The sequence below is a fragment of the Chrysemys picta genome, chromosome 1 (assembly GCF_011386835.1).
Source record: "Chrysemys picta bellii isolate R12L10 chromosome 1, ASM1138683v2, whole genome shotgun sequence".
Taxonomy (NCBI): domain Eukaryota; kingdom Metazoa; phylum Chordata; order Testudines; family Emydidae; genus Chrysemys; species Chrysemys picta.
Genome location: NC_088791.1, coordinates 333,854,027 through 333,879,633, shown reverse-complemented (window position 1 = coordinate 333,879,633; position 25,607 = coordinate 333,854,027). Strand labels below are relative to the sequence as shown.

Below are 25,607 nucleotides of genomic sequence, written 5' to 3'. Positions count from 1 at the left end.
CTGATTCTTTAGCTGTGTGACCTTAGGCAAGTCACTTAGGGCCAGATTTACAAAGGTATTTAGATGCAGAATAGAATTTTCAAAAGTGCCTTAGTCACCTAGGAGCCTTAATCCCAATGACTTTCAATGGGAATTAGGCAACTAACTTGCTTAGGTGCTTTTGTAAATCCCATTAGATACCAATCCTTAGGAACCTAAATATTTTTGTAAATCTGGCCTTTAGGCTTTCTGTGTCAGTTCCCCATCTGTAAAATGGGAATAATAGTACAGCCCTGCCTCACAGGGGTGTTGTAAGGATAAATACATTGAAGACTGTGGGGTGCTCACTGTGCGTGGGATCTTAAATATCTAGACAGATATATGTGAAGGCCGAGAGAGCAGAGAAGAAACAATCACGGAGATGGGAGCGGGTGAAGGGTATGAAAATGGAGGTTAATCATGTAGCTTTGGCAAAATGCTAAGATTGGGGAATGCACTGAACATCTGTGCTCATAAAATGAGGGTGTGGCCTGGCTCGAGCCAAGGAGAGTTAACGCAGGCACTGCACAATCTGCCCTCCCCTGCCATGCCTTCGCATCTGCCCCTACAGTTTCATTAGCCTGCCTTTTAATCAATTGGCAGAGTTGCCAGTTTGGGATGTACTGGCTTCAACACAATGGATAGTAAATGATCCTTAGGACTAGACTAAAATCAAAATAATCTTTACTGGTCATTTTTCATATTAGAACTCCAAATAGAAAAAGCTGATTTTTTCTATTACACTGAAACACAATGGTTTCAACAAATCAAAGCGCAGGGAGCCTGTAGAGTCCCTACCTCCCAGCAGTAATTTTTCGAATCCATACAAATACGTGAGCCCATTTATTCTGATCTGCTAATGCTGCAGTGGTTTCAGCTGTGAAACACTATGCAAATCATTGCGCCCTGATTCATTACTGTACTCAGGCTCATTAGACATATATTCTCACAGCTTCCCCATCTCTAGAACAGAGGTATCAATTCTCCCTGCAAGACTGATTTCAGAGGTTCCCAGAGGTTTTTTGCTTCGTCTCCCTTTGGAGCTTCATGTCCTGCACATCCCCAGACCATGGAGGCAGGCATGGGATAGGCCAGACAGCTAACATGGCAGCCCTGGAGATAGCAGGAGGCAGGGGATGTTGGGTACCTGCATGGGGTGGGAAGGCAGGGGCACCCACAGTTCACTCTCCCCCTCGCCCCATGCATATCTCTGTCAGGAACAAGAAACTGGTACCCAGTTGCCCCCATTTCTTACCCACTGCCAAGCCCTGCGAGACCATTTGCAGCTGCTGGGCAGGCTTAAGCCTCCTCCTCACTGCTGCTTTCTGACGGTGTGAGGCTAACCTGCAGTGACTCCTTCCCCCTCCTGCCAAGTCTAGTGGCCCAGCAGCGCACATGCACAGGTGCCCCAAGACTGCCTGCCTGCCCCAAACTTAAGCAAAGCCCCTCCACGAGCCTCTTCAAGATTTGCAGTCAGGTTATGACTGACGGCGTCACCAGGCAGAGCCTGCAGGATGCGGCTGACTGAGACGCACCTCTGCTCTATGCTTCTCGCTACCCCCCCAAAACCTCATCACCCCCCCAGGGGGCATGCCCCACAGCTTGAAAACCAATCATTTAATACATTAATATTTGTAAAAGTGTTTTAAGATCCACGCTTAGTTACTAATGTGGCGGCTGATTCCCAAACAGGTAGAGGCAGGGATTAAATTCAGCTGGAGCTGTCCAGAGCGGAGCTCCAGTAAACATTTTCAAACCCGCGGGAGCCCTGGCGTGACCCTCCCCAAGCCCCGAGACCTCCTGCCCCTCAGCTGAAGCCCACAGTCCCAAATGAGGGGAGGGGAGGAGAGTGTGGTGGGCTCAGAGAAAATCTCTGAGAATTTAAGCCCTGGCTAGAGGTCATCACAGCATTGATCTACATCAGTAACTACTTAGGGGTGCTTTCGTTTAACTTGGAAGTAACCCCAGTCAGAGCTACTGAACAATCTTGGCTTTTGCCCTCTGAGCGTATCAACTGCGATCATAGTTATTACTGAGTTAGTAGAAAGTATCTTCAAGTTACCACCTAATTAACTCATTGCACCATCTTCCCCACTCTATTTCTTTCTAAAACTATTGTGGATTTGACATGAAAAAAGTGTGCTAGAATTAGAAGTTATGGTTTTGTCTAAAGAAAAACAAATATTTTATGTTCTAAATGTGTATTTACAGCACGGACGAGATAGATAGACTTCATTCTTTTCCATCTCGCAAGGACTGAGTGAATGAAAGGGAATGATTATTTTGTAAAAGACTTCTCAATCACATTTTGGAGCTGATATTGATTATTATTAGTTCCTGTCCATTTGTTCCTTTTTAGAGTATTATTTTTATCATCTTGGTCTTTCTTCTTCTCTTTCATTAGTTCTTCACCCAAATTCACATCAGACATTCACAGCATACATTCCAAATGTCAGATCATTACTCTTTCATGCTCCTGAATTCTAGTAAAATACCCTTGAGTGAAACAACACTCGGAGTTTTGCGGACATTGGTAAAATCAACATATGGCTAATATTTTCATTAAAGGTTACGGTTCCTCTGGCATAAAAAATATGTTTTAAATAATGAAAGACAATGTAGTTTATAACAAGTTTAAAAAAAAAACAATGCAACAAGAAAGTAAATATTTAGTGGAAAGTTTCACTCCTATTTTATTGATCAAGAATTAGTAGTCAGGTTCATGTATGAGGCGAATGCAAATACTATATTAAAGGCAACTTCAAGTGGAAACCATCAGTCAGGATTCCTCCCCACTCTGAACTCTGGGGTACAGATGTGGGGACCCACATGAAAATCCCCCATAGCTTATATTTTACCAGTTTAGGTTAAAACTTCCCCAAGGTACGAATTCCTTTCCTTGTCCTTGGACAGTTTTGCTGCCACCACCAAGTGATTTATACAAAAATTCAGGGAAGAGTCACTTTTAATCCCTATCCCCCCAAAATATCCCCCCAAGCTCCTTCACCCCCTTTCCTCAGGAGGCTTGAGAATAATATACCAACCAATTGGTTAGCAATGTGAGCACAGACCAAACCCTTTCTCTTTAGGACACTGAAAATCAATCAGGTTCTTAAAAGAAGAACTTTATTTATAAAGAAAAAGTAAAAGAATCACACCTGCAAAATCAGGATGGAAGGTAACTTTACAGGGTAAATAAAAAGATTTAAAACACAGAGGACTCCCCTCTGGACTCAGCTTCACAGTTACAAAACAGGAATGAAACTACCTCTTTAGCATAGGGAAAATTCACAAGATAAAACAAAAGATAACCTAATGCATTTCCTTGCCTACTTACAATTTCTGTTATTTTAGATGGATCATTCCAGGTATATTTTCAAGAGATGTTGTACCTGCTTGGTCTCTCCCTCCGTCCAGAGAGGGAACAAACAAAGAGAGCCACAAACAAATTCTCCCCCCTCGCACCCCCAAATTTGAAAGTATCTTCTTTCTTCATTGGTCCTTCTGGTCAAGTGCCAACTAGGTGATTTGAGCTACTTAACCCTTTACAGGTAAAGTGATTCAGTACAGCTGCCAAGAAGGGATTTTATGCTACCCTTTTCTTTATATTTATGACACCATTGGTGAGTGTCTTTTATTGCTTCTTATTATACATAAAGGTCTGAAAGTTTCTGATTTTTACATTTTTCTTTCCTTGCCTTTTCCTCCTTGATATCAAGTCTTGGTTTTCCTGGTTAAGCTGTACGGTAGATAAAAACCTAGAGATGTGGACTGCTTAAATCCTTAGGTGATTTTTGTTTTGTTTTTGTTGTTTTAAAGCTCTTCTTTCCACTGTTTAGTTAAATATGAGTTAATGGCAAATTAAAATATTATGCAGTCTGAATAAAAATAATTCCTCTTTTTAATGAACTTGTACCAATTGTCCTGTTTGTAGGCAATCTCATGAATAGCTGTGGAGACCATATTAGAAAAATGGGGCCCTGGTACTCGGTAGAGAATCTAGGCACTATTGTAATGAAAGCATGCGTCTGACGAAGCGAGTATTCACCCACAAAAGCTTATGCTCCAGTACTTCTGTTAGTCTATAAGGTGCCACCGGACTCCTTGTCGCCTTTTACAATATATAGAATGGTATCCCGCTCCTGCCTCCATTGTGGGGGGATGTGTGGGACATGAATCTCCAAAAGGAGACTAACAGTAGAGAAGAAATGCCTCCTATGTCAGGGTTTAGGCAAGTTCCATATACAGATATGAATCTTTGTGAAAAAAGTAGGTATTTAAATATTTTAGCATAATTCTCATGTTCCTTATTATTGGAAACAGAATTGCCAAGCAACGTAACAGCAAGTCTAGAGCACTACAGAACCCTTAAATTTGGGGACAAAGAGCAATATAATACTTAAAGTGAAGACAACATAAAATTCCACAGATCACAATAAAATGGGTGTGCAACATTTTGAGTGACATCCAAGAAGATGGTACATGGTCAGGGCTGGTGCTACCATTGAGGCAAACTAGGCAGTTGCCTAGGGCGCCAAGATTTGGGGGCGCCAAAAAGCGGTGCCCCCAATTTTTCTTTACAGCATTCCTGGGCTGGGCTGCCGAGGGCGCGCTGACATGTGCGGCTCAGACTCCCTCTCCCAGCGCACCAGATGCTCCACTTCTCCTGCCTCCCAGGCTTGCGGTGCCAATCAGTGGTTTTGCACCGCAAGCCTGGGAGGGGAGGAGAATTAGAGCAGGGGGGGCGTGTTCAGAGAGGAGGCGGGGAAGAGGTGAGCTGGGGTGGGGAGCTGCCGCACAGCTCCTCAGGCCAGGCAGGAGCTATGACGGGGGGGGGGGGGGGAGCTGCCGTGGGGGGGGTGCCTCAGGGTGGAAGGGGTGCAGGGAGCTGCAGCAGGGCTGAGGGGGAGGGGGCGCAAGGTGTTGTACATGGTGCAAACATCAAAGTGCCCAGTTTTCTCAGTGTGGATTTTCATACCTATGTCTTTACCGGTACCTACCCACAAATGATCCCAAAGTATTTGAGTAATTTTCACCAGAAAACCTTAGGAAGACTGTGAAGTTGTAGGTATAGCATCATACATCTGAAAATACCTATCATCTAGTATTGCAATTCCAATTCCAGAATTATAGGTGCTTGGGCAGGTATAAACACCATGAAAGTTATTATTTATTTGTATTACCATGACTAGGATCCTTAGTCATAGTCAAGGACCCCACTGTACTAGGTGCCATACAAACAAAATATGGACCCTGCCCCAAAGAGACAACAGATAAATGCAGACAGACTGCTGCGCGGGGGAGGGTTACAAGGAAATAACAGGACAATATTGGTCAGCAACACCCAAAGATTTGGATTTAAATCTATATGGAGGGGCTCCAAGAGGCAGAGATTAAATATTTTTACTTTTTTTACGACTAATATCCTAACTGAAAGAAAACATAGTTCATGTATCTGAATGATAAAACTGGTATTAAAAGAATGAATCTTAAAGCTTCTGAAATCTGCTTATGGCAAAACTGCCACATCTCCTCCCACCTCCTGAACACCGGTAGTATCAAATTGTATATTACTAGTTCCTCAAAATTCCTTTCATGTTCCACAGTAATTGTTACAAGAAAAGTTCATTCACTGAAAGGCACATACTTTCATCGCCCTCTGAGAATATGCCATAAACAGTTTGAGAGAGGAAGCATCATTTGCAACATTTTTTTTTTTACAGTGACAATAAGGAAGCTATAAAAAGAACCTAGTTGTGTTTCAGGGCAATATGCTTTAGAGAGATATTATCACATCTCCTAGAGATTTCTCTCCCTAGATCAATCATTGTCATGATGGGTAAAAAGACAAAGTTTGCTTCTGGTCAGCTCATTAGTTCGTATTGCCCTGAGAAATACTTCTGGTAGAAAAAAAGAAAAAAACTAAAGAAAAGAGTTCCTGTGCACTTTGGGTCTGATCCAAAGCCCACTGGAGCCTTCCCACTGATTCCAAAAGCATCAGATCAGGCCTTTACAAGTGTTATGTCCCAATGAAACAAAAGTAATAGAAATATACTTTTATTAAGATTTTGGATAGCCCCAAATTCTCTGTAAAAATCAGGGGGTAGTAAAAAAAAATAAATCAGTGTGGACATGTGACAACGTACTATCAAGCAGTGGGACAAAGGCATTTTGGAATAAAGTTTCTTAATTAAACTACTCATACGTGTAAGTATTTGAAGGATTGGGGCCCTAAATTGTTTTTTCTTTACTACTTTTTCCAGCATCTTACACAATAGGGTCGTGATAGTTTTGGGGGGACTCTACATGCTATAAAAGGCCAGAATTTATACTAAGTGACAAATGGCCAACAAGAAACAGCAACAGTGTTCGTGTTTAAACATTGTGATGTTGCATTAGGCACAAAGGCTCTAATTCATCAAGTCACATAAAAACATGCCTATTGACAAGGGCACTACTCACATGCTTAAAGTTAGGCATGTGCTTAAGTAACTTGTTGAATTAGAGCTAAAATGGGAGAATCTTTAGGTATGTCCTTTATCACCAGTCATTATCCAACATGATCTTCACTTTCTGCCAAGAGCCCTCAAACCCCGTCACCCCCAGCCCAACCCCCTGCCCCAGCCTGGAGCACCCTCCTTCACCCCAAATCCCTCATCCCTGGCCCCACACCCCCAGCCCAGAGCCCATACCCCCTGCCTCAGCCCAGAGTTCCCTCCCATAATCCAACCCCCCGTTCCACCCCCAAGCCTGGAGCCCCCTCCTGCACCCTGAACTCCTCATCCCTGGCCCCACGCCCCCAGCCCAGAGCCCATACCCCCTGCCTCAGCCCAGAGTTCCCTCCCATAATCCAACCCCCCGTTCCACCCCCAAGCCTGGAGCCTCTTCCTTCACCCTGAACTCCTCATTTCTAGCCCCACCCTGGAGCCTGCACCCTCACCCGGAGCCTTCACCCCCTCCCACACCCCCAACTCCCTGAGCCAGCCCGGTGAAAATGAACGAGCGAGCAACGGGTGGGAGGAGGATGCAGTGAGCGGGGAGAGGCCTCGGAGAAGGGGTGGGGCAGAGGGTGGGGCAAAGGTGTTAAGATTTTGTGCAAGTAGAAAGTTGGCAACCCTAGCCCAAGTGGGGTAGGAGAGGCAGGTAACAAAGAATGAGTGAGGCTGGAAGGGAGTCTGGGACGGTAGCAAACTGTGAGGGGGGACATTTTTGCCCATACAGTTAGCATTTGCCACACAAAAGCAGCTGAAAAGAGGGTCTATAATGAGAAGTGTTGGGCAATCTTAATAATAGGCAGTGCTATGAGCCCTACCTATAATTAATATTAATAGATAATGAAGAATTTCTAAACTGTTGCCCATTTAAGGTTTGGGGATTTATTTGTTTTGTACTTTGTTTAAAATTACTGAGTTCATTAACAGCTGCTTTTCTAACATGAACGATAGTTTGATGTGAAAATGTGCCTATTTAGTCACAGATGTTTGAACAAAGTTTGTATATTACAGAGTTATAACTATAATTAATGTATAGGTTCTTGCTGTAAGTAGATGTGTCAAAAAGTACTGCTACTAGACTGGCACTGAATTTCAGATGAATTCAGATTTGAATGAAATTTTGTAATTTTGAATAAGCAATTGGAAAAATAAAATGAGCAAAGACATTCTATAGCTGCATGCTATATGCTATTAGGATTTCCATTCAAGTGCAAGAAATACAAACGATGGTGTATTCAAAATTTGGATAACACTGACATGAAGAATTGTAAAAACTTTGCAAAATTTTACCCATAAAGTAATTCTGGCCCCTTTGCTCTCCTGTAATAAGTACACTGGAATTACAGCATAACTGCAAGACAATTTTAGGTTTCTGAACTGGTTCCAGTTTGACTAACATGTTTTTTAACTAAAAATATAAAATGTCCAACAGGGTCAAGTTCTGAACTCCTCTGGGTTTATACAGCCCTTATTTTCCAAAGGCGAAACAAATGGATCAGAAATAGGATATTAACTAGTAAGTTAGGACAAAACCAGAACAATCCTAGAGTGCAGCCACTTTGAAATTTGCTTGTATTTTCTTTACTTGCACACATGATTACACATGTGTTAGTTTTATTATTTTGTGTGTTTGTGTTCTGCACTCTCCTTCATTATAGATTGGTTCTGTATATTGAGCTGAAAGAATGTATTCCCTGCCATGTTGCCACTGCTCATTTTGAAATTTTCCCTGTAGTGTTGGGTGTGAGGTTATTGTTTGCATGGGTGGATATAACGTTCAGGTAGCAGCTTTGTACCCAAAATTGATTCCAGTCTGAGAGACTTATACAGTAAGAACTGACTTTGTAAGTAGTTAGATCTTAGAAAAATTCATTTGTTGTGGTGAAGTTCTTTCTGGAATCTGAGCCTGTCATCACTGTTTGTTAACAACACATAGTAACCTCTGAAAAACTCTTCACAAAACGGGAAGGGTAAAAACTGAGCATTAATTTTTCTATTTTTAAAAAATAAAATGACATTCCTATTAGTTAAAAGTTAAATTACTATTACTTATCTGACAGCAATGGCAAGCACATGCTAGGTGCTGTACAGAAACACCCTAAAATGCCTCCAGTCTAAAAAAAGACATACAGAAAAACAGATGAAGGGTTGAGACAAGATGTTTCCCCTCCATCAGATACTAGAAATTCAGACACAGACTTATATAGCTGCAAATTTCTTCAGAAAAAAAAAAATCCCAAATCAAAACAAAAACTCTTGGTATTAGTAATATTTGCTGATCTGCAAATAAAACTCTTCAAGTTTTACAGCTGCACTGGGAAAAGGGAAAGACGCAATAAATCCACAATATTTTTCAAAAGAAAGTTACCGCTAGTTTTGATTTGTTAAAACTTTGTTGCATATTAAAATTCTGTATGTGAATTACTACTTTGCACTGTATGTCACGAGACTTTATTACCTTCCCTAATTTGTGCAACTGGGAAAGAATTAGATCACACAAGCATTTTTAAAAAATAGATACAATATATTTAAAGAAACATTTGGTGCATACATTTGACTAATGTTTTGTGTATCTGATAATGCAGTGAAGAGAATTTTACTGGGGGGAGGGAGGGAAATCAAGATAGACCAGGCTGTAAGTTCAACTGTTTACAAAAAGAGGAAACAAAATATCATACTTACATAGGGAATTGTGTCCAAGGTGTCTGTGTTGACGATTATAGGGGCGGGACTAGCCTGAGAGAAAAAGAAAGGGGGGGAAACAAATTTAAATACTTGAAACTATTGAATATTCAAATCACAGTAACATGAAATTCAGAGCTAGCACATTCCCTCCCTTGAATGCACAAGGAACAATGCTGTGTGCCTTGGGTATCTCTGAATTCACTGGCATTTGAAGTCAGTAGGAGGTACTCAGTACCTTGCAGGATTGTGCCCAAAGAGCCTGATCTAAAGTCCACCAAGTCAATAGGAATCTTTCCATTAACTTCAATGGTCTTTGGATTAGGCTCTAATTGCACAAGAAGTAGACATTTACTGGTTAGTATTGTATGAAATGGGGAGTTCTGGGGTCTCAGGGCTCCATGTAAACATGAGTTTGTTTGTTTCAACTCCCATTGTGTACACACTCCAAGTCTTGCATCTGAGCAAAATGAATTTAAAGTTAATGACGGAACCCACAACCAGGCAAGTTTCAAGCAGTTTCAAGTTTCACTAGAAGCACTGAGCACTACCATCAAGTACCTTTTTTTAGCCTAGCATTTCACAGCCCAAGAAGCAGTCACCCCCCCACCCAAAAAAAAGGGCATTGATGCAGTAATTCAAGTGCTTTCATGTAATCACATGGTTTCTAACCTTTCAATTTCATGATATAGGAGAAATATTTCTATCTAAAGAGAAATTATAGGTTACATGCAACCACATTTAACATTTGCTAAAATTATTTCCCGTTATACAATTGTTCAATCACAGGGAATACACTGAGAACAAGACACACATATTTTGGTACTTTGAAGTAGGTGCAATTCAGCTGATGACCTGTCTTCATTTATTACAGTATTGTACAGTTTGATATTAAAAACCACTTTCTAAATATCTGAAAATAGGCACTCTCTGTGACTACCTTTCATCCAGTTATCCTTGCTGGCTCTCAGTAGCTTTAATTAGCTTAAAATAATATATACAAGTTTCAGAATCTTTTTCCATTTAGATTGTTATAATTTCAGTTATAGGCCATGCAGGAAAGGTTTATAATGTGTAATCGCTGAGTTTAAAAATACAGACCTTCCATGTCTACTTGCAACTTCACTTTAGCTTTCATGAATGTTCAACTCAATACTGAATATCAATTCTTTTGTCTATATTATAAATAGAAAAAAGATGGTTTTCAAGATAACACTGCTGTCTCTGTCAACCTTTAGATTTCACTGAAATCCTGGTTTTACTTCTCCATATTGATTAATCTTAAAATCAGATAGTCAGGGCAAAATAAATCTAGCATAATTTCCTCAGCTCTTTTATTATTTACAATCTCCAGAATTAAAATGCCTTGTCATTCCCTAATCAAGCAATATTTGTTAAGCTACGGGAATCAATCAGCAGCTCATATTTTTCTCATCACTTCTCCACTCTTGCAAGTAACTCAGGCCCTAATTACAAAAATTGCAGCAATGTATTCATTTTTCAGACAGCACTTTTAAGAAGTTTCTCAGCAGGAAAACAATGCAAGTGATGAAGAAGTGTAGGGACATTATAAAATAAGATTAGTTAAGGACTTGGAATTTCTTTGGAGAATTCATCAACTACTCCTGTAATCATGTAACCTGAAATGACAATGGAACACGTCCATCCATAAAGAACTTGCTTGGCCCTGTTTTAGGAACTCAGACTTCTGTTGATAGGTGCACAAACTGTTGAAAGATAAGGTGCGCCTGCACTATGCAAAACAAATACTTTCCAGACAAGTCAAGAGCCTGATATTTGAGAGCATTTTAGGTGAAAGGACGCTGGAATTTTCCATGGATGGCAGGTGATAAGTGATGAGAGATAGATATAAAACCCAAAAGACTACAAAGTCGGGGGGATGATTTGTTTGTTGGGGTCTGTTCCTCTTCTTATTGTTCACTCCAAGTTGCAGGTCCAATGGGTATCAAACCACCTGGGTCTCAAAACATGGGGATTCTTGTGTTTTGATAATGTACGCTTAGCCATCTGGGACGTGGTCCTGCCTGCTCATTGCACACTTCCTTCACTGATCCTGCTATTAGGAGGAGGAGAACCTCGCCTTTCAAAACGACCAGGCCTCCAGTGTTTTCTTGCAGACAAAGATTGAGACAAGGAAACAAAAGATATCTGGTTCTATTCCCAATTCTGCCACTTGTCTTGCTGTGTGAGCTTAGGTAAGTCACCTAACCGCTCTGCCTGGGTTTCCTAATTTATAAAATGGATGTTGTGATTCTTATTTGCCTTTGAAAAAGATGTTGAAATCAACAGATGACAAGCCATAGATAAGTGCTAAGAACTATTATATTTTAACAATGAACAGTTAGTCCTGCAGTTTCAAAGACTTATTCTACTGGCAACCTCCTGCTCAGCAGAATGAACTCCACTAATGAGTTAATATAACGATGGGACTCCTTTAAGACAGATGGAATATTAGGGTTCCAGGACTCTAGGTACTGGATTTGAGACAGTGACAGAGAAGCATATTGAATCGACTCGGGGGTTTGGAAAAGTTAAATCCACCCAAACATTTCCAGAACACTTTTCCTCTGTCAGTGGTCTCCAAAGTGGGGTGCGTGCACCCCAGGGGGTGCACAAGAAGATCCTTGGGGGTGCGTGGCAGGAGGAGCGCTTTTTTTTTTTGCTTCGTCAGGTGGGAATCCGAGCGGGTTTTTTGGGGGGGGGGAGGGGCTTCGGCAGTTCATTTTTTTTTTGCTTTGGCGCAGCAAGGGGTGCGGCTCAAAAAAATTTTACGGATGGGGTGAGCGATCAAAAAAGTTTGGAGACCACTGCTCTATGTCCGCAATCCTGTTCCTCATCTAGATATTTAACTTTTGATTCCACTATCTACCAAGACTGCTGTCAACTTACTGCTTCATCCCTGCTGCACCTGAATAGGACCTTTTCCTCTCACTGACTGACAGGAGAAACTGCTTCCACCCAGACTATACCAATACTTGGAAGCCAAGACAACATACTTACAGCTGCAGTGCCCGATTGGTATCAAACAGTTGTGAAAAAACTTGGAAAAGAGGGAGAGAGAAGTTTTTTTAAGGACATGAACATGGGAGACATTCCTCTCATAAATATACTCAGGATTTTCCAGCTCCAGTCCGTCAGGTTGTCTGGCCATTTTAGCATCAAAGGCATTATTTGAAAGCACAGTAAAATAAACCTGAACCACTAACAGGGAGAGTACAAAGCTACACAGTCTTGTTCATGTGCATTTTTTTCTGTACGCACCCTGATAGAGTCATATAGAGTCATAGAGTCATAAATTAATAGACTTTAAGGTCAGATGGAACCAATATGATCATCTAGTCTGACCTTCTGCACAACGCAGGCCACAGAATCTCACCCACCCACTCCTGCAACAAACCCCTAACCTATGTCTGAGCCACTGAAGTCCTCAAATCATGGTTTAAAAACTTCAAGGTGCAGAGAATCCTCCAGCAAGTGACCCGTGCCCCACGCTGCAGAGGAAGGCAGAAAACTCCCAGGGCCTCTGCCAATCTGCCCTGGAGGAAAATTCCTTCCCGACCCTAAATATGGCGATCAGCTAAAGCATGTGGGCAAGACCCACCTGCCAGAAACCCAGGAAAGAATTCTCTGTAGTAACTCAGATCCACCCTCATTAATTGACCTTCTCTAAATATTGTATGCTATGCTTATACTCATCAGGCAAGATGAACTCTGCTTCCAGTCTGAGAACTAATTTTAGCCTGGTTGGCCTTGGTTTAGGTACAGCATTAATGTAATATATTGTCTGGTTTTAACTGATTTTAATTCTATTCAGAACACACAGCATTTTGAGTTCTACTTATTCCTGGGGCATAATGCAATGTACCTCATTGAGTGGAAGGGATGGAGTGGGGGTGGGGACTGGGCGGAGCACTCCCCTGGCAGACAAACTCGGCACTTCTATCCTGGGCCCCGGACTCCCCTAGGGACATCCTGGCTGGGGTCACACCAAAATGCAGCCACGTGGTTTAGGGTCTATTTCATGGAAAGACGTGGAAAGGAGACCACCACTGAATACAGTGACAGGTATGTGACTCTTAATATAGAGATGCTATTGTCCTGACAATACCTTTAAGTGAATTGATCCAAGGTCTGCTATGCATATCTAATTTGTCAAGCTGAGATGGCTTGTTTAGGCTTAGCAAGGCACTGATACCTTCACAGGCAATGACAAGCAAGACCCTAGAACTATCCAAGATCTATTATGCATATTCTTTCCAATTTCTTATGCCTCAACCTTCAGCATTTTGGCAATCTACTGTGACATGACTTACAAATCTGGACACTGGAGAAAGATCTGGGACTCATGGCTCATGCCCATTAGCTTTTAAATACCATCAGTATTTCTTATTCTGATCCACTTTCAACACTGACAAGATCTACTGAAGAGTTTCATCTGTCACTCTTCTTCCACATGCCCATGGATGTCATTCTTCATTAAAACTTTATGGTTGTGGTAGCCCAGCACTCAAACAGATTTAATATCTGATTCAATGAGTATATAATGTCTTCAAGTAAACTAGTGAGAGATTTCTAATGGCAAGTAGTAACATGCAACCGAGGGTCCTGTGGCACCTTTAAGACTAACAGAAGTATTGGGAGCATAAGCTTTCGCGGGTAAGAACCTCACTTCTTCAGATGCAAGTAATGGAACTTTCCAGAGGCAGGTATAAATCAGGACCCTCTGTTGCTTTTCACAGATTCAGACTAACACGGCTACCCCTCTGAAGCAGTAACTTGTGTAACACCCACAAATGCTTTAATGTCCTTTGTGTTCAGAAAATCGTGGTCTCTTTGTTCCTAATAGAACTTACTGGCTCCAAGAATTCATTTAAAGAAGAAGAAAAGAGGCTTAGCTTTTGCTTTCTTTTCTCACTCTCTCAATTACTTTTCAGAGAACGCTATTTGTTGTAATAATAGCGTATTGTGTTCCAGACAAACTACTTAAATGGAGAAAACTAGTGATTAAGGATACAGAAACATCAACAGAGGCAACAGTGGCAGCAAACGCAAGGTATTCTGTAGGAGAGATACCGGCCAGGGTGACATTCAAAATGTGCAAGAATAAAGCTGATGGAATCTTTTCTTTTTCCATGTTACAGGACAGAACTCCCAAGACGCACAAAACAGCACCACATGAAGAAATCTTCTCAGGTGATCCATCTAAGAAGTTATTTTCACCCATGAAACAAACAAAATATGATAAATATGCTTTCCACACAAAGAGCTTACTACCAGTCAAAGCGCTTGCTACCACAAATAGTCCCATGGAATGCTTACTCTGTGAGCAATCCACAGGAGTAAAAATGGTATAATTATAGTAATAAGCACTATGCCTGATTAGATGGCTTTTGAAGTACTGGACTAAAAAATTAATAGTGGAACTGGGACTAAGATAATGATACTGTCATATATATATATATATATATGACAGTATCATTATCTTAGTCCCAGTTCCACTATTAATATATATATATAAAATTGTTGAATTTCTCAGTTTCTGAGTAGGAGAGCTGACTATTTGAACAAGAAGTTTAAGTCATATTTAAGGATTCATGTATTCCAAAGCAAGCTGGCCTTGGTGAGACTGGATATTCTGGGAAGCTTCATTTTACTGTTTACATTTTCTGTCTATATATCTTTATATTAGTAAGAGCAATAGTCCCTATATTTATTTTACATTGTCCATGCATAGTCAATTCCCAGTATGTTGCAGAGTTTTGTGTGAAAAATGCATACATTTAACAGGGAAGAGACAGGGAAGAAAGATGACATTTCTGGCAACTGGGTATGGGACAAGTGAATACCCAAATGCAATCATCATCATTAGGTCTCAAAGCCAACACAATGGGGATGAATGGGACACTTTATACCTCTCAGTTTTATTGTTTCAGGCTGTTTGAAGCCTCAGAAATGGTACCTGCTCAATTTACAGCACCCCACCTATACCCTAGCCAGGGCTCAAGGTGTGACCCAGTCAATTCAGACACTCCCACACTTTCCCTATCAAACTCCCTGAGTTTCACCCAAAGCTGGTTTAATATGAGGGCGGCGGCAGGGGAGTGGGAGGGAAGGGGGTATTTGAACAGGTCTCAGGCCTACAGAAAGACAACACTGCATTAATTTAAACTCAGTTCACTTTTTCAAGGTTTTTCTCAGAACTATAAGAGCTAAAATACATACATACACTCTAGCAGAGAAAGGGCGCAAGCAACCACATGCACAGATTGAGAATTACTTGTGTGTGCGTGCGTTGCCACATACACACAATTCTAATTTAAATATACAGATCAAGACTCCAGAATCTAAACTTTCAGTCTAAAATATATATTGAGTTTAACCTGACCGTTTGCCACAGAATTGTGCTCCAGAATTCTATAAAACCACAAAATCACACAATACACAGTTGCTTAGTCTTGTGCACCACGGCATTTCATGCAGCTCATTTTCCATCAAGTTTTGAGTTTAAAAAAATCAAATTGTTTTATATGAAACTGATAAACTAAAAAGACAGAGCTCCCTTGAACAACTAAAGAGTAACTTCACAGCAAATAGTTCTCCCTTCTATATATAGATGTGAAACAGAAAAAAAGTCACTTGTTATATTGCTATCAGACAGTCACTGGCAGAGTAGAAGAAAAGTGCCTCAAGAAAGCCTCAAGGCCTTTCCTTATCAAATGTAAGGAAATGTAATGTATAATGCAGCCTCCATATAAAGCCATTACAAGTTAAACTAAATAATTTATCTCAAAGTTATTACAGAATGTGTATATTTGGAATTTATTTCCACTTTTATTTTTTTTTTCAATATAATTTTCCAATTTTTATAAAAAGCTATTAGCTGTGACATTATCTATCAAGAATAAATTTGGACCTAGGCAGAAACTGACATCTCCATCCAGATCAGCAAGATGCCAATGGGAATAGTTTCTCAAAAAAACCCAAACCAAACCAATCTACTATATAGGCAAAGTCCCTCCTCTTCTGATATTGCCTGATAGCGGCTTAAATTAGCAATGATTAACATAACAGCAATAACTTTTATATCCAATATCTGATTCAGTGAAGGACATAAAAATGTCAAAAGAAGAAGTGCTGAAGAATAGGAGATATAATTATATGTCTATAATTCTGCTCAAGATAATCAACAATAAGATTTTAGTTGACTAACTCTCGGGATCTCCACTTCCTAGGCACACAGAAGAGTAGATCCATTTGCCTTAAGCTAGGGAATTTAAATGAAACCCGGTAGTGAGAATCACACGTTTCTGACCACCGTGTCTCAGCAGGCTAGTGTGAGAGAAATTGGTTCAGCCGTCTCACACTAGGGCCTTAATTTACTAAAGCATCCCTAGGCCATGATCCTGCATTATTAAGGACCTATTCAGGAAGGATGCTTTAAACACACGCTTAACTTTGAATGCATGCTCAAGATGTTTTGAAAAAAATCAATGGCACTTAAACATGGATGGTTAAACTTAAACACCTGTTTAGTTGCTTTCTTGAATCCAGGAACCTGAGTCCCAAGATCTACAGAGTAGGAATCCATGCAATATGGTTTCTTTAGAGATGTATCACATCAAAATCTTGACACCTGATAATGAAGTTGAAGTTTTTATGTAGTTTATCGAAAAAATTTAATACAAGATGATACATGCTGGAAAAAATCTGATTTGGCACTGCAAATATTCAAGTGGCAAAAAATCCCTACTGGAAGAAGTTATCTAAATATCAACAAAGTAATCAAAACTGACAAATCCATTAATATGATCATTTTTAAAGAGGTGTATTTTAAGCATTTTATTTTATAGTTTCCATAACTTTTATTATTTGTTCAGGCAATAGAAAGGTGTTTTACAGACTAGTACATCAAGTTAATGTACAATAGCGACACTTATTGTATATTAAAAGTATGTTTGTCTAACATACTTTTTCATTACATAAACAATAAAAATAACAGCCCTGTCTTTAACAGTTTTTTAGCTTTTGCGATCAGCTATAATGCCCTCTGATTTCCAGGTTATGTTTACACTGCAGCTGGGAACATGGCTCCCAGTGGGAGTAGACAGACGTGCACTACCTTCAGGGCCGGATTGACACACAGGCAAACTAGGCACATAACTAGGGCCAAAATTCATATGGGGGCAGTTAAAAAAAATCGATTTGAATTTTCATGTCTCCCATTACTAGCCCGAGTCTCTGCTGGAGTCATAAATGTCCACACTGCTATTTTTATGTGTTAGCTTGAGCAATCCTAGAGTGAGTCTCGCTACCCGCGCTGGAAGGCATGCTGCTATCTGCTGTGTAAATGTATCATGAGGCTTTTAAATGGCGAAAGGCCCATAGAGTGGCTTCTCCATTGGTTGTTAGAGGAGCCAGAATTGGGCTGGGCGAGTCAAACCCCACCACACACACACAAAGTATTTTTTCTGTAGGATGCCAATGGACAGTGCCTTGAAGATTTGCTAATACTTCAGATATGCTTGTATATATAAATATATAAAAATATATGCATTTTACATTCACTTGCTGAAAACTGCGAGGTTCTTAACAAAAACAATTAGAGGCATAATTCAAAAGATATTTCCAAATCTGTGCACCATCACTGCAAGACAGCAAATTATGTCATATAGGGAGAAATTCATAGGAGAAATAATTAAAGCACCCGCATATCTTAAATTAATATGGAGTGATAGAAAATATATCAAAATATAAAAGCTAATTCATCTTCTACTGCATCATCACTGTCAAATACCCCAGAATTTGGAATATCTTCAAGTTTATGTTTGTTCTAATGCACCCCTTCTGGAATATGTAATTGGTTGATATCTGGAACAGATGTAAAACCTCTTGGGTGAAAATCACAGTCTAATTGAAGTCAATAAGAAAATTCCAATTGACTTCAATGGAGCCAGGATTTCACCTATGTTTCTACTCTGTATGAGTTTTCTTTTATTTCAGTCTACCTTTTATGTTCTTGTTACATATGTCTTCTCCATTACAGTGTGAATGTTTTGTTTTTACTGATTCAGTAGAAATTATATCAAAGTTACAAACAAAAAAAAATCCGTGACAAAACGTACTCATTTTTAATTTATTCAGTATGCATCTGGATCAAATAGAAATGCATTAATCAGCCTTGCAGTGAATGAAGATAAAAACTCTGCTTCTGACTGAAAGAATCCTTCCCCCACAAATCATTCTACTCATGTCATCTCTTCAAAATCAAAGGCTGCATTGCCCATGACATTACTTTTTGCTGGTAATCTTTAAAAGTAATGGTGTACTAGACTTTCAAAGCAATAACCCAACATACTATTTTGCTGTATTTTTCACAGCCTGAAGTACCTGAAGATTAAGTGTCACCTTTATTCCTTTACTAACAGGAATTTCATGGGGATGAAAAAAAAAGAATTAGACTAAGATCGAGGCAGAATAATAAACAAAAGGAAATGCAAATTTAAAAGTGAAATAGGCAAATGAGTTGGACAGAATTAGAATCTATTATAGAGGATTTATTACAATATAATAGAATTCCAAAGGATAAAACACATCTGCTTTCAGTATCCAATCAGTTGCATTGTACTTCATACACAGCAAACCAGAAATAATATAATAACTGAACAAGTGCCAGTTAGAGCTGACTTGTACTTGGCAATAGTGCAAGCTTTAGAGAACGGGGCTTATTTCCAGTCAACACAAGTGGTGCAACATCTGAGAAAGCAGATTTAGGGGAAGAAATAAGAATGCAGAAGAAGGTGGTAGACTTTAGAAAGGAGAGAGTTTTACAAAGCTTTCCAGGCAAAAGAATGAATAATATGTATTAGTAATAAGTAGGGCTGCAAGTTTGTCACAGAGGTCATGAATTCCATTGACTTTCTGGGACCTCCATGACTTCTGCAGTGGCTGGTGCAGCTGGCCCAGGGGCCACCTGAACAGGGCAGTCTCAGGCCAACGCAGCCCCGTCCCCCAGCAGTAGCAGGAGTTTGGGTATGAGAGGCTGCTCAGGGCTGGGGCACAGGAGGTGGTGAGAGCTCTGGGCAGTGCTTACTTCGGGGGGCTCTCCGGAAGTGGTGACATGTCCCTCCCTCAGCTCCTAGGCGGAGGAATAGCCAGACAGCTCCATGTGCTGCCTCCGCCCACAGGCACTGCCCTAGCAGCTCCCACTGGCCGTGGTTCCCAGCAAATGGGAGCTGCGGAGCCCACACTCGGGCAGAGGCAGCACGCAGAGCTGCCTGGCTGCGCCTCTGCCTGGGAGCTGAGGGAGGGAGATGTCGCCGCTTCCGGGGATCTGAGCGGAGCCATTTAGGGAGCCTGCCAGCCCCACCAACCCCTCCCTGCCCAGGACCAGCGGGGGTCCCGGACTGCTACCCCCAGACCGTCCCCCCCACCAGCAGCATGCCAGGGCTGACCCCAACCCCCCAAGATTTAGTCAGGGGTATACAGTACAAGTCATGGACAGGTCACTTTTGTTTACTGCCCCTGACCTGTCCCGGACTTTTACTAAAAATATCTGAGACTAAAACGTAGCCTTAGTAATAAGTTAGTACTGGGCAGCCAGCAGGAGAAAAGCCGGGGAATGTACTGTCCATAAGAAATGTCATATTAACTCCTTCTTCTGGTTAATTGTATATATGTAAAGCTATTTTGCCATATGCCCTTCACTTAACCTACTGAACGGTTATTTAAGTCATAATAATAGGCAACAGGTGAAATTATTAAGCATGGGTTTTAAATATCTACCACAGACTCAAAGTCAAGCTGCCCTGGACTGTAGCAAATAGAAAGTATTTTAATTTTTATGTCAGTAAAAATAACCAGCCAAGTAGTTAATTATCTCAGCCCACTTACAAATCCACAGCATCCTGTGCGGCAGGTAGGAAAGTATAAATAAGCTCATCTAAGCTCAACTTCATGGATCACATTCATCACCACACACCATACATGTTCTCTTCAAATATTTTGGAGAGCAACGTAATGTGAAATATTGCATTTCTATCAGAACACAGTCATCTGCAGGCTGGTTTTGAGGGCAGTGAGCAGCCAGAAAGAGAAGAGTTTGTGAAGAATTTCTCAGGATAAACAACAAACAACCAGGCTGCACTTTCTACTACAAGATCTTGACAATATAGGCAATGTGGTGTTGGTTTCGAACAAAGCAACGGCTAGAAGGGAAAAAAAATATACACGCTGAAGAATATTTATGATAATTCCAGTAAGAGGAGTGGCACCCTTTTCTTACATTATTAATACTGATGTAGAACCACATCAATACGCAGCACACGGGACACTCAAATAACCTGAGGGAGCTCCGTTTCCTCTTTCATATCTGAAGGCCTGTGTACCATGCTATTAAACAGAAAGGTTAGAAATTTAGAAATTAATGGAGATATCCCATCTCCTAGAATTGGAAGGGACCTTGAAAGGTCATTGAGTCCAGCCCCCTGCCTTCACTAGCAGGACCAAGTACTGATTTTGCCCCAGACACCCAAGTGGCCCCCTCAAGGATTGAACTCACAACCCTGGGTTTAGCAGGCCAATGCTCAAACCACTGAGCTATCCCTCCCCGGGGGGAGGGATATTCAGATCTTGTCTCACCAACTTAGTAAGTGATATGTGAAAAAAGAAAGCTTGAGTTGTTATTCCCATCACATAACAATGACAAACTCGGATTGACTAAAATGAATGTTATAACCTTCCATTAACAACAGGAAGAAAATTACCTTGAATCAATGTAAATGGAGCCAGCATTTCTTTTGTCAATGTAAACACATACACCACATCATATATTGTTATGGAGCTTTTACATACTAGTTATCAATTTCTTCAGCTGTGACATCTAACCTTAAAATGCCACATATTTAAGGGCAACACTAGCCCTGATGGGGAACTAGCCTGATAGGAAAATTGCATAATTTTCTGGTTTCTGGAATGAATTAAGAAGAGTGTTTACCCAGATTAAAGAATCAAATCAATTTTAAATAATCTGGATTTATCACTTCACAATTTGTTGAAAGCTTTGAGACAATCTGAACATATAAAATAAGATTCAAATTGGGCATAGCAATGAAATTTGGAGTAAACAATCAACCCCCTTAACAGGGTTTGTGGACATGACAAAGATTAAAAATTAATGGTTAGAAGTCATTTATAGCTCAGTCTAGAGGGATCGGAGTTCTGAATTAAGCAACTGGTCTGGTCAGAGAAACTGCTTAGGAAAGCCTAGTTTGGTAGCTAAATCACTAGACTTTGGAAAATTAATTCAGGACGTTTGGATTCTATTCCTAGCTTTGCCATAGACTCCTTTAGATAAGTATAAATCCAGCAATGTTTGTGAGACACTGAGATAATATGGGGATGAGGCCCATAGAAAAGCCTATAAGTAAAGTGTGAAAGAAGATGTTTTGTCCTGTTTTTTATCCACAACAGATCACCAATAACTGTAGACTTTGTGTAAATGTATCTGTTGGTTATATTTAAAGGTCAGTGTGATATTACAGGAAAAGTATGGACAGAGAACCAATTTGCCACTCTACAGTTGTCTGCAACTGGTACATTCTTAAGTAAGGGTTTAGAAGTAGAGAGTGTTCTTTTGGAATGTTCTGTCACCCTGGAACAGGGTTGAACATGAGTTTGGTTGTAACGGCTCTTAATACATCCGGAGAAGCATTTTGCTAACCTCTGTTTCGAAATTGCCAAACTCTTATTTCTGTTCACAACGGGTACAAATATTCCTGACATCGAGAGTGTGAAATATGACTTCATGAGTAGCTTTGGTGGGCGGTGGGGGAATCAGAAGATGAATACTTTGATTAACATGAAATTCTGCGGACAACTTAGGTAAAAATTTTGGATGGGTCTGTAGCAATATTTCTCTCTGGTGAATACTGTAAATAGGGGGGGTCTGCCATTAAAGCCCCCAATTCTCCAACTCTACAGGTAGAAGCGATAGCTACCAGGAAGGTGGTCTTCATAGATAAATCTAATAAAGAACACATAGCCACTGAATCAAAATGATGTTTCATAAGGCAATTAAGGATTAGGTTGAGGAGTAGCATGTCTGATTTGTGGGGAGAGATTCAACAAACCTTTTAGGAATCTTGCCATTGTTGGAAGAGCAAAGAGCAAAAAAATCCCCTATGGGGGTGTGAAAAGCTGAAAGCTGTTATTGCTATGGAGTGTACTCCAGTGGTATTCACAGAAAGACCCGATGTTTTCAATTCCAACAGGTAAACCAATACCCTGGGCAGAGAAGAGTGAGTCAACAAAATCTGACGATTATTACATTATTATTAAGATAATATTTTTTCTGTTTCTGGAGATAAGTATTCCTTGTGGAGTCTTTTCTACTATTTAATAATACATGTTGTGTACCTCAGATGAAGAGAATACCTCTGTTCCAAAGAGCCATCGAGGAACCAAGTTTGGAGCCTCCGAATCTGCAGAGTGTGGTACTCTAGGTGATAGAGGGGTCAGTGACAGAGAGTCTTGAAGCTGACAAACTCCTTCACACTCATTAACAGCTGAGGCTGAAGATACTAGCAGGCTATTAGCGTACCTAAATTATTGCGGTACCGAAGATATCGAGTGAGAACCTATGGAGGACTGCTTCGGTACCAATGCAGCTGGTACTGAACATTTGGCCTAGGAATAAGTTGACTCTGATTCCATCGGTACCATAGGTGGTCTTTGGTACCAATGACTTCCATGCTACCAATACCGAATACTGCTCAGGGACAGGCTTACCTATTTTTCACCAGAGCCTCTGCTACTCTTGGTATGGGTACCTGAACTTGGTACTGAGTCTGTCTAAGACAACTGGCTCCTCTTCACCTTTGCAGTACCAGCACCATTTGCAGCCTGCATGGAACTCTCCTTGGGACCAGAGGTCATCTTCTGCATCAGTAACCGAGATTTTCTTGTAGATTTACTCTTTACCTGCGTAGAGACAGATGTCAACACTACTTCTAGAGGACTTCGTATCTTAGATGTACTCAGTGCTGCAGTACCACCTACCTCTCTAGCATGGGTCACTTGCTGGAGGATTCTCTGCACCTTGAAGTATTTAAACCATGATTTGAGGACTTCAATAGCTCAGACATACGCTAGGGGTTTGTTACAGGAGTGGGTGGGTGAGATTCTGTGGCCTGTGTTGTGCAGGAGGTCAGACTAGACCAGGGGTGGGCAAACTTTTTGGCCTGAGGGCCACATCCAGTTTCCAAAGTTGTATGGAGGGCTGGTTAGGGGAGGCTGTGCCTCCCCAAACAGCCAGGCGTGCTCCAGCCCCTGCCCCCTATCTGACCCCTACCTTGCTTCTCACCCCGACGCCCCCCCCCCCGGACTTCTGCCCCATCTTCTCCCACACTCCCTGTCACCTGACAGCCCCCCCAGGACTCTTGCCCCATTCAACCCCCTGTTCCCTATCCCCTGATAGCCTCCAGACCCCCTGCCACCCCATCCAACCCCCCTTCCTTCCTGACTGCCCCCGGGACCCCTACCCCATGCAACCACCCCTTCTCCCTGTCCCCTGACTGCCCCCAGAACCCCTGCCCCTGACTGTCCCCCGCCGCCCCATCCAACCCCCTCTCTCCTTCCTGACTGCCCCCCCTGGGAACCCTGCTCCCATTCAACCCCTGTTCCCTGCCCGCTGACCGCCCTGAGCCCTATCCACATCCCCGCCCCCGACCACTCCCCAAACTCCTCTGCCCTCTATCCAACCCCCTCTGCTCCCTGCTCCTTACCACGCTGCCTGGAGTACTGGTGGCTGGAGGCACTACAGCTGTGCCGCCTGGCTGGAGCCAGCCACGCCACTGCGCAGCACAGAGACCGGGTCAGGCCTCTGGACTAGACGATCATAATGGTCCCTTCTGACCTTAAAGTCTATGATACTATGTACTCAGTACTACAGTACCACCTACCTCTCTAGCAATCTCCAGTGACTGAGATTTTAGTCTGGAACAGGCACTAGCAGTACTGGGAGATCTATGTAAATTGGGGGGGGGGGGGGGGGAGGGGGAGTTCAGCCTCTGGATCGGAAGCTGGTCATAAAGCTTGTTCCATCATCAAGAATGTGAATGAAAACCACTTGTTACATAGAGAGATAATTCTTCTTTCACAAAGGATTTCCCATTGCTTTCTCTCATGAAATGAAATCTGCTGTAGAGGACTTGAAAATATGAACGTCTTTGAGAATGTGATCAAATGTGGCAGTTTATCTTACCCTGTTCAAAGATGCATCAATTTAGCAATCCTCACCTGCATCTCCCAAAATAACTACATGATGGTAAAATGAATAAAATAATTCAGGATGCAGAGCCGGTCAATGTAATTATTTCAAATTACACAAAAAAAGCACCAAGAAATCACTACAAACTACATTTACAATAAGTAAAGGTATGACTTCAACTCACAAAGGCAAAGCAATTCAGAATTAATTGGCTACTCAAGCCTTTCAGTCCACCTCAAGTTCAGAAATAATTTTTTTTGGCTGAGGAGGTGCTACTCACATTATTGCAGTATCTTTACCTCTAAATAACACTGGGGAGAACATAGATGGCTTGTGTGTGTGCGCACACACCCTCACCCATAAAATAAAAATTAAAAATAAATTTCCATTATTGCAGTATTTTATAGCTATGTAGATTTCAAGGCTAGAAGGGAACTGACATCCTTCATAACATAGTCCATAGACTTTCACCCAGTAGTTCCTGAATCCAACTGGATAGTTTTGTGGTTGACCTAAAGCATATGTCTTTAAGAAAGACAACCAATCTTGATTTCAAAATTTCAAGAGATAGACATTTTTCATTCACATGTTCCAATGGTTAATTACCCTCATTGTTAAAAAATTTGCACCTTCTATCCAATTTGAATAAGCAAACTTCAACTTCTAGTCACTGGATCTTGTCATGCCCTAATCTGTTAAATTAAAGAGAATGTACAGCCAAAATGCAAAACGTTTATATGCTCACTATATTAATTGCCCTCCACTTACATTCTTCTAATCTCTGAATAGACTGACTTCTTTTTCAATAGTTCTCATTTAGTAAAACTGCTAAAATCTAGAACTGTAGAATGCTGGAGCCAAATAGAAGAGCAAAGGGAACAGGAAGAGTTTGGTTGATGAAGGGAATAGTGGTGATGTCATACATTTAGACTTCTGTAAGGCATTTAACTGGTACTGCACAACATTGTGATTATAAAATTAACTTGGCAGACATTAAATGGATTAAAAATTGGCTAACTGATAGGTCTCAAAATGTAACTGTAAACAGTGAATCATTATCAAGCGTGTCTATTTTTAGTGGGTCCCATAGAGATCGGTCCTTGGCCCTACACTATAAAACATTTTTA

At 41.1% G+C, this 25,607-nt stretch overlaps 1 protein-coding gene across 20 annotated transcripts in view; it reads right to left on the bottom strand.

The window, feature by feature from the left end:
* Positions 1 to 25,607, bottom strand: part of DLG2 (discs large MAGUK scaffold protein 2) — a 1,449,438-nt gene that overhangs the window by 542,994 nt on the left and 880,837 nt on the right. For all 20 annotated transcript variants that reach the window (XM_005287552.5, XM_005287553.5, XM_005287554.5 and 17 more), the window contains one exon: positions 9,195 to 9,248. In XM_005287552.5, coding sequence (XP_005287609.1) covers positions 9,195 to 9,248 — 54 coding nt within the window. The remainder of the gene's footprint in view (positions 1 to 9,194; positions 9,249 to 25,607) is intronic.